General features: G+C 39.9%; 1 protein-coding gene across 1 annotated transcript in view; it reads right to left on the bottom strand.

Moving 5' to 3' along the window:
• Positions 1–22709, bottom strand: part of atm (ATM serine/threonine kinase) — an 86593-nt gene that overhangs the window by 22031 nt on the left and 41853 nt on the right. Inside the window, exons 30-43 of the mRNA XM_079823511.1 lie at positions 21125–21289; positions 16737–16869; positions 12979–13074; positions 12164–12335; positions 11880–12021; positions 9105–9281; positions 8813–8990; positions 8586–8697; positions 5913–6071; positions 5690–5798; positions 5406–5494; positions 3825–3927; positions 3571–3719; positions 3370–3474 (exon numbers count right to left, since the gene is read on the bottom strand). Of these exons, the coding sequence (XP_079679637.1) occupies positions 3370–3474; positions 3571–3719; positions 3825–3927; positions 5406–5494; positions 5690–5798; positions 5913–6071; positions 8586–8697; positions 8813–8990; positions 9105–9281; positions 11880–12021; positions 12164–12335; positions 12979–13074; positions 16737–16869; positions 21125–21289 (1889 nt within the window). The remainder of the gene's footprint in view (positions 1–3369; positions 3475–3570; positions 3720–3824; positions 3928–5405; positions 5495–5689; positions 5799–5912; positions 6072–8585; positions 8698–8812; positions 8991–9104; positions 9282–11879; positions 12022–12163; positions 12336–12978; positions 13075–16736; positions 16870–21124; positions 21290–22709) is intronic.

Genomic DNA, 22709 nt, shown 5'->3' with positions numbered 1-22709 from the left:
TTCAAATTGCGGACTTGTTTTCATTAGCCAAAAGCCAATTTAGCCTGTTAAATACCAAATAAACATCTTGTTCATGTATACTTTCTTTCTTTTATTGTGTAAAAATGAAGAGCTCTTTTCCAAAACACGATAAACGATAAAGTTTATCATGTCATTTTGCTGTGTACTGAACCTATTCACTGCTCCATCAACATTTCATGCCAAATCCCTATATTTCCTTGTTTAAAATGTACTGCAAGATGCAGTTTCTTTCCAAAGCTCCATAAACGCCGAACCTATTTTTAGCCTAAACACGATATATCCTCTCGACAAATCAGAATTCGATGAGCGTACTACGTAATCCAACAGGGCGGCACTCTGAACAGCAGTTTGTTTACGTTCATTCATTCATAAAAATGAGTGCTTTAAACTCTGATAACACTTTTGATGACCTTGATGAGCAAGTGAGACCTACACCTGGGGGTAGAAAACACCGACTGGACAAAGAAAATCACAAAAAACAACAAAAAAAGAAGTTTCGTCACTCAGGTAGCGCATTGATAACAACAGTGGGATGTCAACACAAAGCCCCTGCCAAAGGTTTCTGTCAGGCCGAGAGGCTGTCGCCGGACGATCTGAGGATACATTTCAATTATTTTTATGAAAAACCAAACAAGGTTGACCAGGATCACGCCATACTTCATCTCATGGACATCACGCAAGTGACAAGGAAGCGTCCGAAAGTCCAGGACCATAAGCACGCTAGCATTCGCATGCATACACACACTCGCATTCACTCACACGAGCTCGCACACACACACACACACACACACACACACACACACACACACACACACACACACACACACACACACACACACACACACACACACACACACACACACACACACACACACACACTCGCATTCACTCACACACACACACACACACACACACACACACACACCCTCACTCTCTGTCCTCTCACACACTCAAAGCAAATCTCATACACACACACTATGTGATTTAAAAAAATGTATAGCAGACAATGGTCCTACTGTTTTACAGGTTAGACACTTTACTGTATGTACTATTAAATGCATTGTTGAATATTGAATATAATAATTAGTTTTTTTTTCATGCATATGTAGTGGACAAGTTGGTCCTATTTGTAACAAGTTTAACACTTTACTAAAAATGACTATTTTTATGTGTATTATATGTTTTATATTTAGATGTATATTATATGTTTTATATTTATATTGAATATGTATTACTAAATAACTTATTGAATATTGTTATCATTATTATCAATATTTTATATTAATTTATGAGTCCCTGATTATATGTTGCATGTTCTCTTGTTGTTTTAAAAAAAAAAAGACAAACCATGAATAAATAAAAAAAATGATGGATTTATAGCATTTTGAAAAAAAATTAATGGATTTATAGCGTTTTGGAAAAAAAATTAATTAACTTTGAATTTATCATCAAGAATATTGTTGTTTGATTTAATAATCATTGTTCAACATGTTCAGACTGAGCCAAAAAAAACATTTTAACAGGATAAATTGAATATTCACAAAATGTGTGGGTCTAGGTAAAAAAAACGATTTTCCTGAAAACTATTGAAATGGATTTATAGCGTTTTGGAAAAGAGCTCCTCAAATATATATATATTTTTTTTAAATCGGAAATCGGTATCGGAATCGGACAGTTTTCTTGAAAAAAAATCGGTATCGGAATCGGCCATGTAAAATCATGATCGGTGCATCACTACTTTTTTTTATATATATATTATGGTAAATGGTAAAATGAGTAGATTATTTCTGACTAGTCTACAGTGGAGGCATTCATTTCATTTTAGTTTACTCAGGTATGCTCTAAAGGAAACGTGAAGCCAATGTATAAAGTTAATAAAGATAAAGTTAATAAGTTAAATTATTGGGTAACACTTTACTTGAAGGGGTGTGCATAAGACTGACATGTCACCTTCATTATCATGACATGACACTTGTCATGAATATGAAGGAGTTTGTATGCATGTTCATGACAACTGTCATTAAGTGTCATTCGCTCAATTATGTCATTTTTAATGCAAACATGACATTATTTGAGATGTTTTTGTTATGACAACTTGACATAAACCAAGACAACATAACTTGTCATAAATCTTTTTTCAGTGGTACAAGTTAAATTTTGTCATTTAAAATGTCATTAAGTGTTAATACTCTGTCAAATTATTTTATAACAGCGTCGTGAATATTTTTCAGTTCATAATATTTTAAAAAAAAAGTTTCCTAAATAGTTAATTACAGCATCCCACACATTTATATTTTCTTGAAATGCTTTTTTAAATCATGGATAAGTCTAGCCAAGACACAATCATAATGGCATACACCTAACCAGTGGTGCCACGCTATCATTTTGAGGTGAGTTTTCACTGTTATAAAATAACTTTATTTTATTGTCTTATTGACACTTAATGACATTTTAATGACAAAATTCAACTTGTACCACTGTAGTTTAGGTCAAGGAAAATATTTATGACACTGTTATAAAATAATTTGACAGAGTATTGACACTTAATGACATTTTAATGACAAATTCAACTTGTACCACTGTAGTTTAGGTCAAGGAAAATATTCTTTAACTTTAATACTTAAGTTTGATAATTAATCTGCTATGTCATGTTTATGACAGGTTATGATATATTGGTTTATGTCAAGTTGTCATAACTAAGACATCTCAAATAATGTCATCTTTGCATTAGAAATGACATAATTGAGCGAATGACACATGATGACAGTTGTCATGAACATGCATAAAAATTCCTTCATATTCATGACAAGTGTTATGTCATGATTGTGAAGGTGTCATGTCAGTCTTATGCACACCCCTTCAAGTAAAGTGTTACCAATTATTGCTATTGTTATTATTAAGTTAAAGGTGAACCTAGTGTTATTATTGCTGGTGCCCTGCCATGAACTATGACTCCACAGCAAACCGAACCCAACCTAGGCTTCAAAACCGTGACATGAACCAAACCGTGGCATAGATGTATTGTTACACCCCTACTATACACCTAGTCACTCTCTGCTCTCTTCGACGATAACATTTTTTCCTGTGTCGGCCCCCTATGTGCTCCGAAAGGGAGGGGGTGCAATTCACAACCTCAACGCTAAATGCCGCTAAAAATCACACACTGCACCTTTAATATGGAGTTGACCCACCCTTTGTAGCTATAACAGCTTCAACTCTTCTGGGAAGGCTTTCCACAAGGTTTAGGAGTGTGTTTATGGTTTATGGTATACAGATCATTGAATTAGAACGATTATTAAAACATTCTAGTTATTGTCCTTGTTGTGAATGAGTTTTAACGCTGGTTACCTGGCGTAGTTGAGGGTTTGCTCAAAAAGGGACAATTCTCTATCTCTCAAAGCTTGGAGGGCATTGAACAAGGACTCATTGATGCCAGGCTTCAGCTTCTCATTCCTGAAAAAAAGAGAGAGGGTAAAAAAATCTTGAAAAACTAAATATGACTATTTTAATTCCATTCCATGGTTAAAGAGTGTTGATCCAAACACACACCTCTCAGGCATGTCACAGTCCCACTGTGTGCTTCTCCAGGCGGCCTGAAAGCGTAGCTCTCGGAGCTCAGGACTCCACTCCACTCCTTCTCTCTCCAGCCCGTGAAGATACGTGCTTAGAATACTACACAAACCAAAGTTCTGCAGACCCTGAGAAAGACACACACTAACCGCGGTTACCTAGAGATCACAACTTTAAATTGCAACCATCCTCATAATGTAGCAGAAGCATCAGCGCTAACAGGTCAAATGTACCTCTACTATGCCGATCTGTCGTGTGACCTCTGGGAGGTTGGAGTGAAGGTCATATGAAACCAAAGCCTTTTCCCACATGGCCTCATGTTCATATGTTCGAATTCTGGAGAACACACACACACACACACACACACACACACACACACACACACACACACACACACACACACACACACACACACACACACACACACACACACACACACACACACACACACAAAGAGAAAACTTCAGCCCCTCTACATTTAGATCTTATTTGGTAAGAAAGTAGAAGCTACAAGGTAACACTACAATAAGGACCCTTAACTCCAGAAGATCTCACAGCAATTCTCTAGTTCACAAAGTTATAATTCATGGGTGGGGATTATGCTAATTGTGAATGAGCGCACACGTGTGTCCTATTTACCAATAATTGGAATTCGTTAACGTACATACATTTAACAATCAAATCAACATAACCTAAAAAAGGTTAATGAAGCATTTGTGAACCCAAAGGAGAGATTTGGGAAGGTCCTTTTTTATATATAATTTACTTAATTTTTATATTGATTTGTTATTTATATATTTATTCCTTGTTTGTTCTTGAATGAGGCCCATTGTGCATATATCGTATATTCAAATTTACATTTATTAAAACAGCTGGGTTTATTTAAAGGGTTAGTTCACCCAAAAATGAAAATTCTGTCATTAATTACTCACCCTCATGTCGTTCGACACCCGTCAGACCTCCGTTCATCTTCAGAACACAAATGAAGATATTTTTGTTGAAAGCTGATGGCTGAGAAAGGCTTCAGATAGGCCTCCATTGGCATTCAGTACATTTACACTCACAAGACCCATAAAAGGCACTTAAAACGTCGTTACAAAGTCCATCTCACCACAGTGACTCTACAATAATTTTACGATGCGACGACTATAGTTTTTGTGCGCAAAAAAAATCAAAAAAACACCTTTATCCAACTTGTTCTTGTCTTCCGTGTGTGCCTCCACGACGCATGCGCGAGAATATGACGCAGATCCGGCGTTCGGGAATCCATGAAATGCACACTTGCTCCCATTTTGAGAACTACGCCGAGACCTAAAGCACGATCAATGTAGAATTCAACAGCTTAGATACGCGCGTCTTCCTCTACTTGTAAACAAATCGCTTCTGGGTCATGTGTCCGAACGCCGGATCTGCGTCATATTTTCGCGCATGCGTCGTGGAGGCACACGCGGAAGACAAGAACAAGTTGGATAAAGGTGTTATTTTGATTTTTTTTGCGCACAAAAACTATAGTCGTCGCATCGTAAAATTATTGTAGAGTCACTGTGGTGAGATGGACTTTGTAACGACGTTTTAAGTGCCTTTTATGGGTCTTGGGAGTGTGAATGTACTGAATGCCAATGGAGGCCTATCTGAAGCCTTTCTCAGCCATCAGCTTTCAACAAAAATATCTTCATTTGTGTTCTGAAGATGAACGGAGGTCTGACGGGTGTCGAACGACATGAGGGTGAGTAATTAATGACAGAATTTTCATTTTTGGGTGAACTAACCCTTTCAAAGATTTTTAAAAGATTTATTGAATTTAAAAGTCTCACCTAGTCAGAGGACTGATTAACTTGCCCCCTCCACATCCATACAGGCTGTCAGGTTCTCCAATGCACCTGTACACTTCAATCAGAAGATCCTGACAGACAAATCAAACCATGTACTTAGTCTTACTAAGCATCCCAGTGTTTTACTGCATTATAATCAGTGAAGGAGAGTGTGTGAGCGGTGCAGAGTGGAACAGGTAGAGTGTTTCAGTGAAGAGTTGGAGCGGAGTGATGAAATGGCTGTCGCTCCACTCCACTTACATGCTCTGATACCCTTCATCACCCACCTGGAGACTGATGCCAGAGTCTTCTAAACTCTTTTCATTCACACTGCTGATGGACAGCGTCTGGCTACTCTCATCAAACGTGATCCGTCTTGACACTCGAGACTGTGAGCTGAGACAAACACATGCCATTGGTCACCATACAACTCTTTAAACAAAAAATGAATTTAGTGTAAAGCACTGTGGTTGTGATTATAGTAAGTGTGAAGTAAGGAAGTCGGAGTACCTTCGGCTCTGCTCCATGTTGGATCTGATCTTGTCCACGTAGATCTCAGAGTAAAGGAGAGCAGTGAAATGGGCGGAACACACCTGGGCGGCTCCAGCCACCTCCAGATAATTCAGATCCAGCCAAAAATTTGAGTCACACACCGTCCCATATTCATTACTTAAAAAAAAACAAAAAAACTGTTTAAAGTACTGCACTGTACAACATCAAAATTCACTTTATTTAACCCGGTCTCATTACAAATGCTCAACAAAGCAGAATCATGGTATTGAACAGGAAACGTATCAGCAAACGTGTATAACATATTAATCTTATTAATTTCTCAAATGAGTTTCTTCAGCTATGGGCACTTTTTGCCCAGTGACACACTCTCAAGGTCTATTTCATTTGTCTACTAACAATAGCTATGTTTCCTTCCAAAGTTGCATATTTAACTTATTTGAAAATCAACAACCTTTTTCATCCTGTGTGTTCAAGAGAACAAAACCGCCACTTTCTGGTAAATTGCTGCAAATATCTGTAATAAATTTGATGTTTTTGTAATCGGGCAAGCCACTGTGGCTCTTTTCCGTACATCAAAAATGACTTGCGCCTCAGAGCGGCAGACAATGTGAAATAAATGCTGTCATGTTGTCCTGCATTCGGAGGCGGATACCTAGTGTTTTTAAATGTGTGAGATTTTTAGAATTTTGAAGAGCATTTTGCCAATTTTATCCAGAGTTTTTTTTACTCAATGTTCTAAATTTGCATTAATAAGTGGGTGGAATTATAGCTAACATTCACTAGTGTAGACAGTACATACACTATATTGCCAAAAGTATTGGGACACCCCTCCAAATCACTGAATTCAGGTGTTCCAATCACTTCATGGCCACAGGTGTATTAAATCAAGCACTAGGCATGCAGACGCTTCTACAAACATTTGTGAGAGAATGGGTCGCTCTCAGGAGCTCAGTGAACTCAAGCGTGGTACCGTGATGGGTTGCCACCTGTGCAATAAGTCCATTCGCGAAATTTCCTCACCACTAAATATTAGTCAACAGTTAGTAGTATTATAACAAAGTGGAAGCGATGGGTAACAACAGCAACTCAACCACGAAGTGGTAGGCCATGTAAAAATCACAGAGCGGGGTCTGCGCAACTTTCTGCAGAGTCAATAGCTACAGACCTCCAAACTTCGTGTGGCCTTCAGATTAGCTCAAGAACAGTGTGTAGAGCTTCATGGAATGGGTTTTCATGGCTGAGCAACTCATCCAAGCCTTACATCACCAAGTGCAATGCAAAGCGTGGGATGCAGTGGTGTAAAGCGCGCCGCCACTGGACTCTAGAGCAGAGACGTGTTCTCTGGAGTGACCAATCACGCTTCTCTGTCTGGCCATCCGATGGACGAGTCTGGGTTTGGCAGTTGCCAGGAGAACGGTACTTGCTTGACTGCATTGTGCCATGTGTAATGTTTGGTGGAGGGGGGATTATGGTGTGGGGTTGTTTTTCAGGGGTTGGGTTTGGCCTTGGTCAAGTGAAAGGAACACTTAATGCTTCAGCATACCAAGACATTTTGGACAAATTTCATGCTCCCAACATTGTGGGAACAGTTTGGGGACGGCCCCTTCCTCTTCCAACATGACTCCACACCAGTGCAAAAACAAAGCACAGTCCATAAAGACATGTATGAGTTTGGTGTGGAGGAACTTGACCAGCCTGCACAGAGTCCTGACCTCAACCCGATAGAACACCTTTAGAATGAATTAGAGCGGAGACTGAGAGCCAGGCCTTCTCGTCCAACATCAGTGCCTGACCTCACAAATGCGCTTCTAGAAGAATGGTCAACAATTCCCATAAACACACTCCTAAACCTTGTGGAAAGCCTCCCAGAAGAGTTGAAGCTGTTATAGCTGTAAAGGGTGGGCCAACTCCATATTAAACCCTACAGATTAAGAATGTGATGTCATTAAAGTTCATGTGCATGTAAAGGCAGGCGTCCCAAAACTTTTGGCAATATACACTCTAAAAAAAAAGGTTCTATATGGCACCAAAAATGGTTCTTGGCTCGTAATCATAGGGGAACCTTTTTTAGTGCTATATAGCACCAATTTTGGTGCTTCAGTGCCGCTGAAGAACCGCTGAAGCACCACTGAAGCATGTGATCTGCGCATGTGCAGAGTTTAATGTGCGTTTGAGAATGTAGCGGTCACCAGTTACGCATTATTTTCACATTTGCCTAGTTGAAGATTACAGCATTTAGTGACCGTAGGTCGACCCACCAGTTTCACAAAATCCTGTGGGAAACTGATTACAGTGTCATTTATCATCATTACTTAATACTTACTCAGCAAGAAACTGATTGCTCAAAAGTGACAGTAAAGACACTTAAAATTTGACAAAAGATTTCTATTTCAAATAATTCCTGTTCTTTACAACTTTCTATTGATGAAAGAATTCTGATAAAAATCCTTACTGACCAGACACACACACACACAGACCAACTTCTTGAGCAAAATCTGTGTGCAGAATCTTTTCACCCTCCCACAAAACTCTCGAGCAGCAATAAATGTTACCACACTTAGGGGCAGTAGGGGTGCATGCATGTTCAAAACATCAAAATTAAGAGCATTAATAATAATTATATAGTGCTTTGGGCATACAAAATTGGATAGAAATGGAAACGTGTCCAACCTTCCAGGTGCCACTGGGCGGCTCTGTTGTCTGAGATAGTCTATGACTGCCAGCATGCTGCGGAGTGAGGTTTTGTCTATCCGGCTCTGGTTGGCAACATCAATAGTGTTCCCTGTTAAAACAGAAAAAAACGTTTACTTATACAGAATATATTATCTTTGATAAGGCAGCACCACAGCAGGCCAAGTCATTATTGCCATAGTCAAGAGTAACAAATGGTTTTGCACCTGAATCAGAGAGCATGGGGGTGGTGGGGCGGCTGGTGGGGGTGGAGGGTCTGCGGTACTGACTGAAGAAACTCTGGATGTGTGTGGATAACAGCTGCCTCCAGGAACCGTCCACATCTCCCAGAAGAATATCATGAACAAAGAGCGGCAGCATCCTCTGACAAAAATCCGTATTTACCTACAGCAATTTTAAAAAAAAGTCTGTTTTCTGGCTTTTGGGTCAGACAAACACATTTCTGCATTATACACTGGATCACCAAAATACAGCAAGGCTACTTTTTCATCAGTGTACCTCACATAAAGGTCTGGTGAGAAGCAGAGCTTCATTTCGGACTCCTCCACTGTCTAACAAGGCCATACACAGGTCCTTTAACCAGTCCTTGTGTCCGCCAGGTTGCACTAACCAAAGGTCAGAACTGTTCAGCCTGTCTCTGGACTCTGAGGTCACTTCCATGGTCATGATGGGCTCCTGTATAAAAAGCAATAAGTCCGTTAAGGTATGATTGTATGGGTTACTTTTATTACTGGAGGTTAGACATGTGCCGGTAAACGGTAATACGATATACCGCAATAATGAACATGCACAATATTGTTATCGTGGGCACTTCAAAATACCGTGAATAATTATTTATTAAGAATTATTCCGATTTTTAGAATGTATTTTAAGAATACTTTACCATCAACCATTTAAAATGAACAATATGTAAAAGAGGAACGTGCACTGATGTAAACAAACTCAACGTACATGAGCACATGGCTGAGCGTGTGAACGAGACACGCTAAAGTGCACATTCACTCTCTGACAGCAGAGGGCGCTGACGGAACAGCAGAAATGCAGCCGTTTCCCCATAAGACTTAAGGCTATTCATTTTCAAATTTAAACATTTTATATTTTAATCTGGACTAAATTACATGCCCTAGATATTGTTTGAATATGTTCTGTTATTCAGTCACACACTTTACAATAAGGCTCTATTATTTAACATTAGTTCATTTATTAACAAACTGACAATGAAAAATACTTGTGATAATACCGTATACCGTGATAAAAGCTTTAGCAATTAATCGCAACATGAAAATGTTATACCGGCACATGCCTACTGGAGGTATTCTTTTTGTTGTCATTTATTGTATATTTATTAGAATATCGATTCACTCATTTGTTTATTAAAGTGCCCCTATTGTGCTTTTTCAGATATTACCTTTAATGTATAGTATAATATAGCTGTTTGTGAGTGTGATAGGTTTGCAAAGTTTCAAAGATCAAAGTAAAGATAACTGGAAAAAAAGAACGAAAAAAGAACCGATTCTGAACTGCCTGAAACAAGTCATCAGTAATTCCAGTCTTACTTCTTGCTCGAACGTATGTGAGTTTGTAACAAATGTGCATAATGCCAGCCTATGGTCTTTATTGTCTGCATGTGAACAAAGTCTACTTTGACCCTCAAACACTGTAGTTTTAGCGGAGACTGGAAGAGTTTGGTTTGTGTTGTCAGCATGTCGAGAAGATGCTGTTTTCTGAGCTGTGAAAGCAAATACACTTTGCATTAGGCGTGTGAATCGTCACTGGTCTCACGATTAAATTAAATTGCGATTATCATGTCAACGATTCGATTCAGTATCACAATGCATCCATATCGATATCATTGTTTTTGTCAATGAATACAAGCAGTAAGATTTATGAACTCCTTTTTATTTTATCTGCTCCAAGAAAGTACGCTTCCTGAATATAGAAAACATCATTAGGCTGTAATCGATTATGGTCTATTACTGCATATTAATGGTCTATTAATTGCATACACTTCCAAAGGATGAGGAATCGGGCTCAAATTGATACGGTACAACTGATGCCATCATTACTGTTCGTATCACTGTTCGTCACAAAAAGAAAATTCAGATATGGTAATGCACCTTTCATTTCACATGAGCTGTAAGCGGTAAGCCAATCATAACAGACTGGGCCATCTGACCAATCAGAGCAGAGTAGACCAATCACAACAGACTGGGCCATCTGACCAATCAGAGCAGAGTAGGCCAATCACAACAGACTGGGCCATCTGACCAATCAGAGCGGAGTAGACTAATTACAACAGACTGGGCCATCTGACCAATCAGAGCAGAGTAGACCAATCACAACAGACAGGGCCATCTGACCAATCAGAGCAGAGTAGGCCAATCACAACAGACTGGGCCATCTGACCAATCAGAGCAGAGTAGACCAATCACAACAGACTGGGCCATCTGACCAATCAGAGCAGAGTAGACCAATCACAACAGACTGGGCCATCTGACCAATCAGAGCAGAGTAGATCAATCACAACAGACTGGGTCATCTGACCAATCAGAGCAGAGTAGGCCAATCACAACAGAATGGGCCATCTGACCAATCAGAGCAGAGTAGACCAATCACAACAGACTGGGCCATCTGACCAATCAGAGCAGAGTAGATCAATCACAACAGACTGGGTCATCTGACCAATCAGAGCAGAGTAGGCCAATCACAACAGACTGGGTCATCTGACCAATCAGAGCAGAGTAGGCCAATCACAACAGACTGGGCCATCTGACCAATCAGAGCAGAGTAGGCCAATCACAACAGACTGGGCCATCTGACCAATCAGAGCAGAGTAGGCCAATCACAACAGACTGGGCCATCTGACCAATCAGAGCAGAGTAGACCAATCACAACAGACTGGGCCATCTGACCAATCAGAACAGAGTAGACCAATCACAACAGACTGGGCCATCTGACCAATCAGAGCAGAGTAGACCAATCACAACAGACTGGGCCATCTGACCAATCAGAGCAGAGGAAAGGTGGGGTTTAGAGAGACTGACTTTGACTTTATTCAAACTGTTTCAGAAATTGTGAGAAAAGAGGTGATGCTGCAATTCATTTTTTTTCTTTGAACTTGGATGCATGTAAATCTGTATTGTAAGAGATCTCCGAAACAAAATAAGAAACTTGTAGCATAATAGGGGCACTTAAATCACAAATATTCAGTGTGTGGCTGGAATCAAGTGTCCATAAAAAGGATGTAGACATATGCAGATGTGAAACACTTGCCCGTCTCTTGGCAGAGCGGAAGGGGTTTAGGTATGCCAGCAAAGGGTCCCTTTTACTTTTAAACATTTCCCCAAATTCAAGCCCATACTGAGTGGCCAAGATGTCCTTTAAACACACACCAGCAGCCTGACGCACCGCAATACTGAAATAAAACAGAGAGAAATATGATGTAAATACTATTAGAAAGCAAATACTAGAAATAGTTTCTTGTGAATTTGTGTTGAAGTTAATTCAAGATCAGTGTGAAAGTGTAAGATCTGCTAAAGGAAGTAGTAATGAAGTGCCTGTGATGTGTGAGTGCATTGTCCATGCAGTTCAGGATGATAAAGATCCATTGAAGAGGGACTTCATAGAGCAAATGGACTGCTCTAGCATACAGCTGGTCTTTCCCATGGTGCAATGCAATGGATGATAGGTCAACTGGCCCAAGTTCTCCCAGGCACCGACCAACAGCCTCTGAGGAGTAAATAATAAAGACATTTCACAAATGTATTTATTTTGGTTAAAGGCCAATGAAATCTGACTTTTGCGACTTTTAATCAATGTCTATTAGCTTTGAAGTCATGTGTGATAAAAGTTTTTAACAGATATATACCTTTAAAAAATTTACAAATTTGTCTTTCTCTTACAAGAAAGAAAGCTTACGAATATATGTGTATGTTACCTTGTCTGGATAACTCTTTGTAGCTTTAATAAGCTCCTACAATTATAATAATAAAAACGTTTTATAACTGTTTTTACATTTTTTATATAATTAAAAAGGTAGGGTAGGCAATTCCAGAGTGGCTAGCAATAGCAAGCTAGCTTTGAAAGCATGAGATCCCATCCTCCCTTCAGAGCGTCTCCAAAGCCACGTCAAAAGACATGAATGCGCACGGCCAGAGCAGAGTCTGCAAAGCGTCTCGAGAGACGGCAGTAAATTCCCTCATGTCTCAAAGCACAAAACATTGCAATAATAATGAAAGCAGACAACTTACAGAGCTCTAGTTGTACAACCTGACTACTGCAGCGTGGATATTGTTGACATATAAATGCAAAAATCAGAGTCGGAGGACGTGAACAGCTCTAATTTCAATGGGGTCTAGTGAAATGCACTTACTCAAGATGTCTCCTCCACCAGGGTGGTTAGCTGCGATTTTGCAGAGCTGTAAAAGGTTTAGAACCAGCTTAACCAGAATACAGCTGGAAGGATCGGCTAAAGAAACACAAACATCAGATATGCACATAAAGCATCACATTAAGACAGCACTAGTAGAGTTAAATATAAAGAGCTATAGCACATTTACAGTGGGGATCGAAAGTTTGGGCACCCCAGGTAAAAATTTGTATTACAGTATTTCACAATCGCTAAAACACTAAACCCCATTCTCTGAACCCAATGTTCAGTGGCCTAAACCCATTTGTCAAATCAGTCACTTTGTAGGCAAAACCTTAAACAAGTTCAGGTAGTTAAGACACTGTTTGCAAATCTCATCCACTCTTTTTGCAAAACTCTAAACACATTCTTACTCACTAAAACACATTTTGCACTGTGTTGCAAAATGGTACATACATGTGGCAAAAGTTAAACACAACTTCAACACAGTTGTCATCGTTTATACACAACAACTCAAAATTGTTCACACTTGTTTCTAATGATGTGATCAAATCAGTTGTCTAGAATATAAGCCAGTTCAGAGTACACAGGTGGCCCAGGTACGTTGAGTGTTGATACCACAATGGATGGAAACAATGTGAGAGGAAGAGGAGGAAGAGTTTGTGTAAGAGGTGGTGGACGAGGAGGAAGAGTTTGTGTAAGAGGTGGTGGACGAGGAGGAAGAGGAGGAAGAGTTTGTGTAAGAGGTGGTGGACGAGGAGGAAGAGGAGGAAGAGTTTGTGTAAGAGGTGGTGGACGAGGAGGAAGAGTTTGTGTAAGAGGTGGTGGACGAGGAGGAAGAGGAGGAAGAGTTTGTGTAAGAGGTGGTGGACGAGGAGGAAGAGTTTGTGTAAGAGGTGGTGGACGAGGAGGAAGAGGAGGAAGAGTTTGTGTAAGAGGTGGTGGACGAGGAGGAAGAGGAGGAAGAGTTTGTGTAAGAGGTGGTGGACGAGGAGGAAGAGGAGGAAGAGTTTGTGTAAGAGGTGGTGGACGAGGAGGAAGAGGAGGAAGAGTTTGTGTAAGAGGTGGTGGACGAGGAGGAAGAGGAGGAAAAGTTTGTGTAAGAGGTGGTGGACGAGGAGGAAGAGGAGGAAAAGTTTGTGTAAGAGGTGGTGGAAGAGGAGGAAGAGTTTGTGTAAGAGGTGGTGGACGAGGAGGAAGAGGAGGAAGAGTTTGTGTAAGAGGTGGTGGACGAGGAGGAAGAGGAGGAAGAGTACAAGGACAATGAAAAGCAAGACCAAGAATAGTAATTTCAGATCAAATTCAGGCAACTGTGATAGACCATGTTCTTGTTCATGGAATGACAATGAGGGAAGCAGGACAAAGAGTACAACCCAATTTGTCCAGATTCTCTGTGGCCACCATAATCAGGACATTCAGAGAAGAGAACAGGTAAATGTATTGTTTTTCTAATTTGTGCGACTGAAAGTTTACTGTATACATTTGATATAGTACAACAGTCTATAGAAAGGGGAGTGGGGGAAAAAAGAAAAAAAGATTTACAATGCATTTTACATATGAATGTGATGTCCATTACTATTGTTTCTGTATGTATACATTTGTAAGAGCATTTTCCCTTTTGTAGAATTGCAAGACTACCAAATGAGGGTGGAGGGACTCCTTTGTTCTCCCAACAGCAAGAGGCTCTCATTGACTTTGATTTTGCAATTGCACAATATTTTGTGTAATACGCTTTTCATTTAGAGTTGTCTTTGTTCTTTGCCCTTACTTCATTTTTATGCTGAAAATACAGAAATTCAATACTGTATTACTTGCAGTACTTACAGTATGCAATATATTTGCTGTACTGAGTTGTGAATTATTTACTTGTATTTATGGCAAAATTACTTTCTATATGCAATAAACATTTTTTCTCTGTAACTACATGCCATGGACGCTGTGTTCTCAATTTTTGATGTAGTGTCTAATGAATGCTGATGAGTGTTTATATATTGACTGGCTGTTTTTATGTTTTGAAAGTATTGTTTGATTTTGAGCACCGATCAAATGGTTTTGAGGCAAGTGTTTGATTTTGCCAGAAGAGTCAGGGGTTTTGTGAATGTAGTTTAAAGACTGGGTTTTGTGTTTAAAGTTTTTAGAATATGGGTGAAGGTTTCAAGAAATGTGTTTTAGCAATTGAGAAATACTGTAATGTGCATAAAGAAGCCAAGAAAAGATGGGAAAATCTCCAAAAGGCATCAAATTACAGATTAAACATTCTTATAATATGTCCAAAAAAGTTTGATTTTATTTCCATCATTTACACTTTCAAAATAACAGAAAGCAAAAAAATGGCATCTGCAAAAGTTTGGGCACCCTGCAGAGTTAATACCTTGTACTGCCCCCTTTGGCAAGTATCACAGCTTGTAAACGCTTGTGTAGCCAGCCAAGAGTCTTTCAATTCTTGTTTGAGGTATCTTCGCCTTATAAAAGTCTTCCAGTTCTTTGAGATTTCTGGGCTGTCTGTCACGCACTGGTCTTTTAAGGTCTATCCAAAGATTTTCAATTATGTTGAGGTCAGGAGATTGTGAAGGCCATGGCAAAACCTTCAGTTTATGCCTCTTGATGTAATCCACCGTGGATTTTGAGGTGTGTTTAGGATCATTATCCATTTGTAGAAGCCATCCTCTCTTTAACTTCAGCTTTTTCACAGATGGCATCAAGTTAGCGTCCAAAATTTGCTGAAATTTTATTGAATCCATTTTTCCTTCTACTTGTGAAATGTTCCCTGTGCCACTGGCTGCAATACAACCCCAAAGCATGACTGATCCACCCCCATGCTTAACAGTTGGACCTGTGCCCTTTCTTCTCCAAACGTACCTTTGCTCATTCCAGCCAAAAAGTTCTATTTTAACCTCATCGGTCCACCTAACTTGTTTCCAAAATGCATCAGGCTTGTTCATATGTTCATTTGCAAACTTCAAACGCTGGTTTTTGTGGTGAGAACGTAGAAGAGGTTTTCTACTGATGACTCTTCCATGAGGACAATATTTGTACAAGTATCTCTTTATAGTGGAAGATTGTACCACAACTCCAGTGTCTGCCAGATCTTTCTGGAGGGATCGTGCAGTCAAACGTGGGTTTTGACTTGCTTTTCTCACAATCCTGCGAGCTGTTCTGTCTGATATTTTTCTTGGTCTTCCGGATCTTGCTTTAACTTCCATTGTTCCTGATGACTCCCATTTCTTAATTACATTCCGAACAGAGGATATTGGCATCTGAAAACGCTTTGCTATCTTCTTATAGCCTTCTCCTGCTTTGTGAGCATCAACTATTTTCAGTTTCAGTTTTCTACACAACTGCTTAGAAGAACCCATGGTGCTGATTGTTGGGGCAAGGTCAGATGAGTCTGGACATTTACAACCTTTGAGACTGACATCCCCTGGTCTTTTCAGACGATGATTGAGAACCATGACACTGTCAGGTCTCAGCTTGCCAAAGGGGGCAGTACAAGGTATTAACTCTGCAGGGTGCCCAAACTTAAGCAGACGCCATTTTTTTGTTTTCTCTTATTTTGAAAGTTTAAAGGATGGAAATAAAATCTAACTTTTTTTTGACATATAAGAATGTCTAATCTGTAATTTGATGCCTTTTGGAGATTTTTTAATCTTTTCTTGGCTTCTTTATGCACATTAATAAAAAAATTTACCTGGGGTGCCCAAACTTTCGATCCCCACTGTATCTGACAGTTGTATAAAAATTCTTAGTAATGTGATTCTGACCATGGCATTCTTTCAAGAGTTGTCCTATCTGCGGTTTATGGTTGTGAAGTTGCCTCTTCAAATCTTTCAATCCCTCCAAACGAGCCAGGGGCAAAGAATCACACGACGTAACAGACAGAAAATGCTCAATTTCCTGCAATAGACAGAAAAAAGGACAGGCACAATAAACATTTTAATAAGAGAAGAATAACAACATGTTAAGCTATGACACTTGGATAAGAAAATTTGAATCATCAACCAATTACTTCATTTCAAATTCATTCTTCAACTTCTCCAATTTATATTAAGCTCACTATATTCCCACAACATAACCTTTAAAGGTGCAGTAAAAGGTGTTAAAGGTGCCGGAAGCGTTTTCTGAGAAACACAGTTGATATTTTGAAATCAACCCAAACAAACACACCCCTCCCTTCATTGCTCCGCCCCCAAAAAGCACAAACACGCAACACAAGGGGATGTCCCTTCATCATAGCTGAACTGAAATTAAATAATTCTTGTGTGTACAGTGTACAGTGTATCCGGAAAGTATTCACAGCGTTTCACTTTTTTCACATTTTGTTATGTTACAGCCTTATTCCAAAAATGTTCTCCTCAATTCTACAAGCAGTACCCCATAATGAAAACGTGAAAGAAGTTAGTTTGAAATCTTTGCAAATGTATATAAAAAAAAAAAAATCACATGTACTCAAGTATTCACAGCCTTTGCCATGACACTCAAAATTGAGCTCAGGTGCTCCTGTTTCCACTGATCATCCTTTACCCCTTTTCCACCAAGGCAGTGCTAGAGCTAGATCTGAGCCAGAGCCTAGTTTCAAATCGGTTCTTTGTGTTTCCACACCCAAAGCCCCAGCTCTGAGCCAGGAAAAGTGGTTCTTAAGTAGCACCAAAACATTGCTGGGCTAGAACAGGGCTAGAAGTAAGAACCGATTACGTCAGGCGCTGGGGGCGGGGTCAACAAGACGAACACAAACTTGAGATCCGCCATTGTTGAAATAGCAGCTAATGGAGCCAACAGCTGCTGCTCGTTTGTAATCTCAGTCTATACAAATTACGTCGAACTGCATGAATGCGTTGGATTCACTGTGTTTTCGTTGTGTTTTGATGCCAATGTAGGATCGTAAAGCCATGTAAATCAACAGTCAACAGTAACGCAACGTTTGCATTGTTGATGAAAGGCTTGTTCGCAGCGGTGCTGTGCAGAGACCGATTGGCGTATGATAACGAGTCCAGCGAGAGCATATGACTCCTTATGCTTTTGATTCACTCATGTGTTTTTTATCATACGTGGATCGGTGTGCGCAGCGCCGATGCATCTCGAACAAGCCTGGTGTGTTTGTGTTTCCCGCTGCCCAGGGTTGCCAGGTTTTCACAACAAAACCCGCCCAACTGCTACTCAAAACAAGCCCAATCGCGTTTCAGGGGGGCTTCCTCGGTAAAAATCACATTTGGGGGTAGAATATGTGTTCTTTTGGCATGGTTGCTAGCTACTAAAATTCGCATTCCCGGGGCTAAATATTACATAATTGGGGTCGCTTCAAGCCGCGGTCATGAAAAAAAGCCTGCGGCATAACCGCAGACTTGGCAACACTGCTGCTGCCTCGCTAGCGTTGCTGAGAAAGATGAGACGTATACAGTGACGTAAGACCTTGAGATGTTTCTACAACTTAATTGGAGTCCACCTGTGGTAAATTCAGTTGATTGTACATAGGGATGTGACGGTGAGGAAATTTTCCCACCGGTTAATTGGTGTGTGAAAACACCGGTAATACCGGTATCACCAGCGGAGGCTTTTAAATCACTAATTCTATCTAACCGAAAGTAGCATGCACACGACCGCTCTGAACTGAAAACACGCCAGTGCGCACACACCGTGAATGACAGCTCGTCTGTAAATGCGCGCTCTGTGAGGCCATGGGTGCGTCTCAATCAGTTCCCTTGTTCAGTAGTCAGGGCACTGATCAAGCATTGATCAGTCTATGATTGAGATGCACGCCATGAATGAATAACAGTTCGTCCGCAAAGCCTCGTTTATACTCGATGCGCCCGCACGAGCGCGAGGGTGCGCGTGGCAAAAATAAATGCGTGCAGTCAGCGTAGCGCGGAGGCTCGCACTGCGGAGCCAGGCGAAAGTAATGCGCGCTCTGTGCGGCCGTGCACATTTAACTTTCGGTTTTGAATTAGCGCCAATTCGGCTGCGGGTTGCTTGAATTGTGGGTTCATTAGCCTATTATTTTTAATGAAAAACACAACAACAAAACAAATGACAAACTCCCTTAAATAGGCGCTTTTACGTTTCGCTTTGAAACCAAATCTTCCGCGATCATCTCAGTCAGCTCCTCACTCTTAAATCTGATGAATGACTCCTGCCGCTGACGAGACTCACGGTCGGATCCTGCTTTATTAAGCAGATATGTTCAGTTTTTATTTGTATTGTCTGTTCTCTAACTGAACTAAATTATTTTATTTAATAATTATTTAATATATTATTTTATATTATATTATTTTATTTTATATTATTATTATTATTATTATTATTATTATATTATTATATTATTATAATATTATTATAATATTATAATAATAATAATATTATATTATTATTATAATATTATTTTATATTATTATTATTTTATTTTATTTTATTTTTATTTTATATTATATTATTTTATTTAATAATATATGCCACGGTGCCACGGTGGGCAAGTGATGTAACCGGTGTTCAGTCTGGACACCGGTAACACCGGCAACACCGACTATCGTAGCAAGCCTAATTGTACATGATTTGAAAAGGCACACACCTGTCTATAAATGGTCCCACAGTTAACAGTTCATGTCAGAGCACAAACCAAGCCATAAAGTTCAAGGAATTGTCTGTAGACCTTCGAGATAGGATTGTATCGAGTCACAGACCTGGGGAAGGGTACAGAAAAATGTCTGCAGAACTGAAGGTCCCAATGAGCACAGTGGCTCCATCATCTCTAAATGGAAGAAGTTTGTAACCACCAGGACTCTTCCTAGAACTGGCCACCCGGCTAAATTGAGTGATTGGGGGAGAAAGGCCTTAGTAAGAGATGTGACCAAGAACCGGATTGTCACTCTGATAGAGCTCCAGCGTTTCTCTGTGGAGAGAGGAGAACCTTCCAGAAGAACAAACATCTCTGCAGCACTCCACCAATCAGGCCTGTATGCCCAGACGGAAGCCACTCCTCAGTAAAAGGCCACACAGAGTTTGCCAAAAGGCACCTGAAGGACTCTCAGACTACGAGAAACAAAATTATCTGGTCTGATGAAACAAAGATTGAACTCTTTGGCCTGAATGGCAAGCATTGTGTCTGGAGGAACCCAGGCACCGCTCATCATCCCTACAGGGAAGCATGGTGGTGGCAGCATCATGCTGTGGGGATGTTTTTCAGCGGCAGGAACTGGGAGACTAGGCAGGATCGAGGGAAAGTTGAATGCAGCAATGTACAGAGACATCCTTTATGAAAACCTGCTCCAGAGCGCTCTGGACCTCAGACTGGGGCGAAGGTTCCTCTTCCAACAGGACAACGACCCTAAGCACACAGCCAAGATAACAAAGGAGTGGCTACGGGACAACTCTGTGAATATCCTTGAGTGGCCCAGCCAGAGCCCAGACTTGAACCTTATTGAACATCTCTGGAGAGATCTGAAAATGGCTGTGCACCAACGCTCCCCATCCAACCTGATGGAGCTTGAGAGGTCCTAAAAAAGAAGAATGGGAGAACCTGCCCAAAAGTAGGTGTGCCAAACGTGTAGCATCATACTCAAAAAGACTTGAGGCTGTAATTGGTGCCAAAGGTGCTTCAACAAAGTATCGAGCAAAGACTGTGAATACTTATGTACATGTGACTTTTTTGCGTTTTTTATTTTTTATATATTTACAAAGATTCTTTCACGTTGTCATTATGGGGTATTGTTTGTAGAACTGGGGGAAAATAAAGATGTTAATCCATTTTGGAATAAGGCTGTAACATAAAAAAATGTGGAAAAAGAGAAACGCTGTGAATACTTTCCAGGTCTCTCCAGCACTGGAAAGTTTTTCTAATATTAATGCGGGTCCTAAAGCTCTTGTCTGACCATAGCCCTTGTTTTCCGAGTGATATTCCTCTGATCTTTTCTCGTTTGTAATGTCTCTCAGCAATCTTTCTTTCGACAGTCTCTCTTCAAATCTCTCTCTCCTCACCCATCATGAGTGGACACGCCCCCTACTGCTGATTGGCTAAAAGAGAGTTGTGCAGATACAAGTATGTTGTGCTGTTTTGTAGTTCAATCCACTTTCAACAGCATTTTTCAGAAAAAGCTCACTGCACCTTTAAATGTTAAATGTGGGTCTACGCAGCATTTCTGAAAAAGAACAAGATGTTGACCTGTCTGAGAGTGAAGGCTCCAGAGCTGTATTTGAGCGCATGTTGGGCGGCCCTGAGCTCTCTGAAGTCTGGACGGTCAGGGAAAGGCTCCAATAGGGGAATGGACTTTCTCAACATTCTGTTCTCTGGGTTTTCTATTACCAGGAACCTTAGCAGGCTGAGGACCTAAAAGCAGCCACATGTACATCATATATAATGAATAATCAGTCAAATCATGCATCACACTTGTAAACAGGGATGGGTGATATATATTGTAAATTAAAGTTACAATATATTTAAAGGGTTAGTTCACCCAAAAATGAAAATTCTGTCATTAATTACTTACCCTCATGTCATTCGACACCCGTCAGACCTCCGTTCATCTTCAGACACAAATGAAGATATTTTAGTTGAAATCTGATGGCTCTGAAAGGCCTCCATTGGCACAATGGCACTTTACTCTCTCAAGACCCTTAAAAGGTACTAAAGACGTCGTTACAAAGTCCATCTCACTACAGTGGTTCTAAAATAACTTTATGAATCGGCGAGAATAGTTTTAAGGCATCATGAAGCTTTGAAGCGTTATGAATCAGTGAGCCGAATGATGATTGAACTGCTGAAATTTGGCGATTCAAACCCCTGAATCGACTCACTGATTCATAACGCTTCGAAGCTTCATGATGCCTTGTTTTGAAATCGTCATCAATATGCAAGTCGTTATTTAGGGTTTTTTTGCGCACAAAAACTATTCTCGCCGATTCATAAAGTTATTGTAGAACCACTATTGTAGAAGGTCTTACGGGTGTCGAACGACATGAGGGTAAGTAATTAATGACAGAATTTTCATTTTTGGGTGAACTAACCCTTTAATATTATTTTGTTAGTGAACACTGTTAACATCGTAATTGACGTTAATGTGCTATAAATCAGTACTGTAATCCAGTTTTGCATCCACCTCTTGTGTCACAACTCTTAACAGAAACTTTACAGTGACTTAAAACCCCAATAACAAAAAAGCAATTCAATTTAGAAGTCCATTTAGAAAAATCTGTTATTTTACAGTCGTTTAATTCCATGATTTCTGAATAAGGATTTTTAAAAACATTTTGTAGAGATTATGGCCTTATGGATTTATAATTTTAATAAAATTTACTTACCTATGCCAATTTCCATGACATTGCAAATTTACATAAAATGTTCAGGTCTGAAATCATCATTTTAAAAATCCTAGATATATTTCCATTTTTTTTGTTTTATCTCTTTTAAAAAAATCACACACTGAAAAATGCTGTGGCCAAATGTGTTGAGGCCAAAAATACCAAATTTGGGCCTTTAACTGTATTTAAAGCTGCAGTCCGTAAGTTTTACCTCTTTGTCGCCATCTCTGTTTGAAACCTGCAATTGCAGTTATTTGTGGAATTATCATCTTTATATGGGTTGTGCATCGGCACGGCTCCTCAGCGCGGATGAATCTAATGTTTTAAGGAGTTTGTGTGGCTGTCATTCATTAACCGCACTGGTGTGGATACTGTACTTCTGAACCAGATTCTACATCTTGGACGTATGACCAAAATAAGAATTTTCACTGGAAAATGTCATTTAAACA

The sequence above is a fragment of the Gobio gobio genome (genome assembly GCF_949357685.1).
Source record: "Gobio gobio genome assembly, chromosome: 8".
NCBI lineage: Eukaryota > Metazoa > Chordata > Actinopteri > Cypriniformes > Gobionidae > Gobio > Gobio gobio.
The sequence above is the reverse complement of the archived record's forward strand: the minus strand, read 5'-3'. Positions and strand labels throughout refer to the sequence as shown.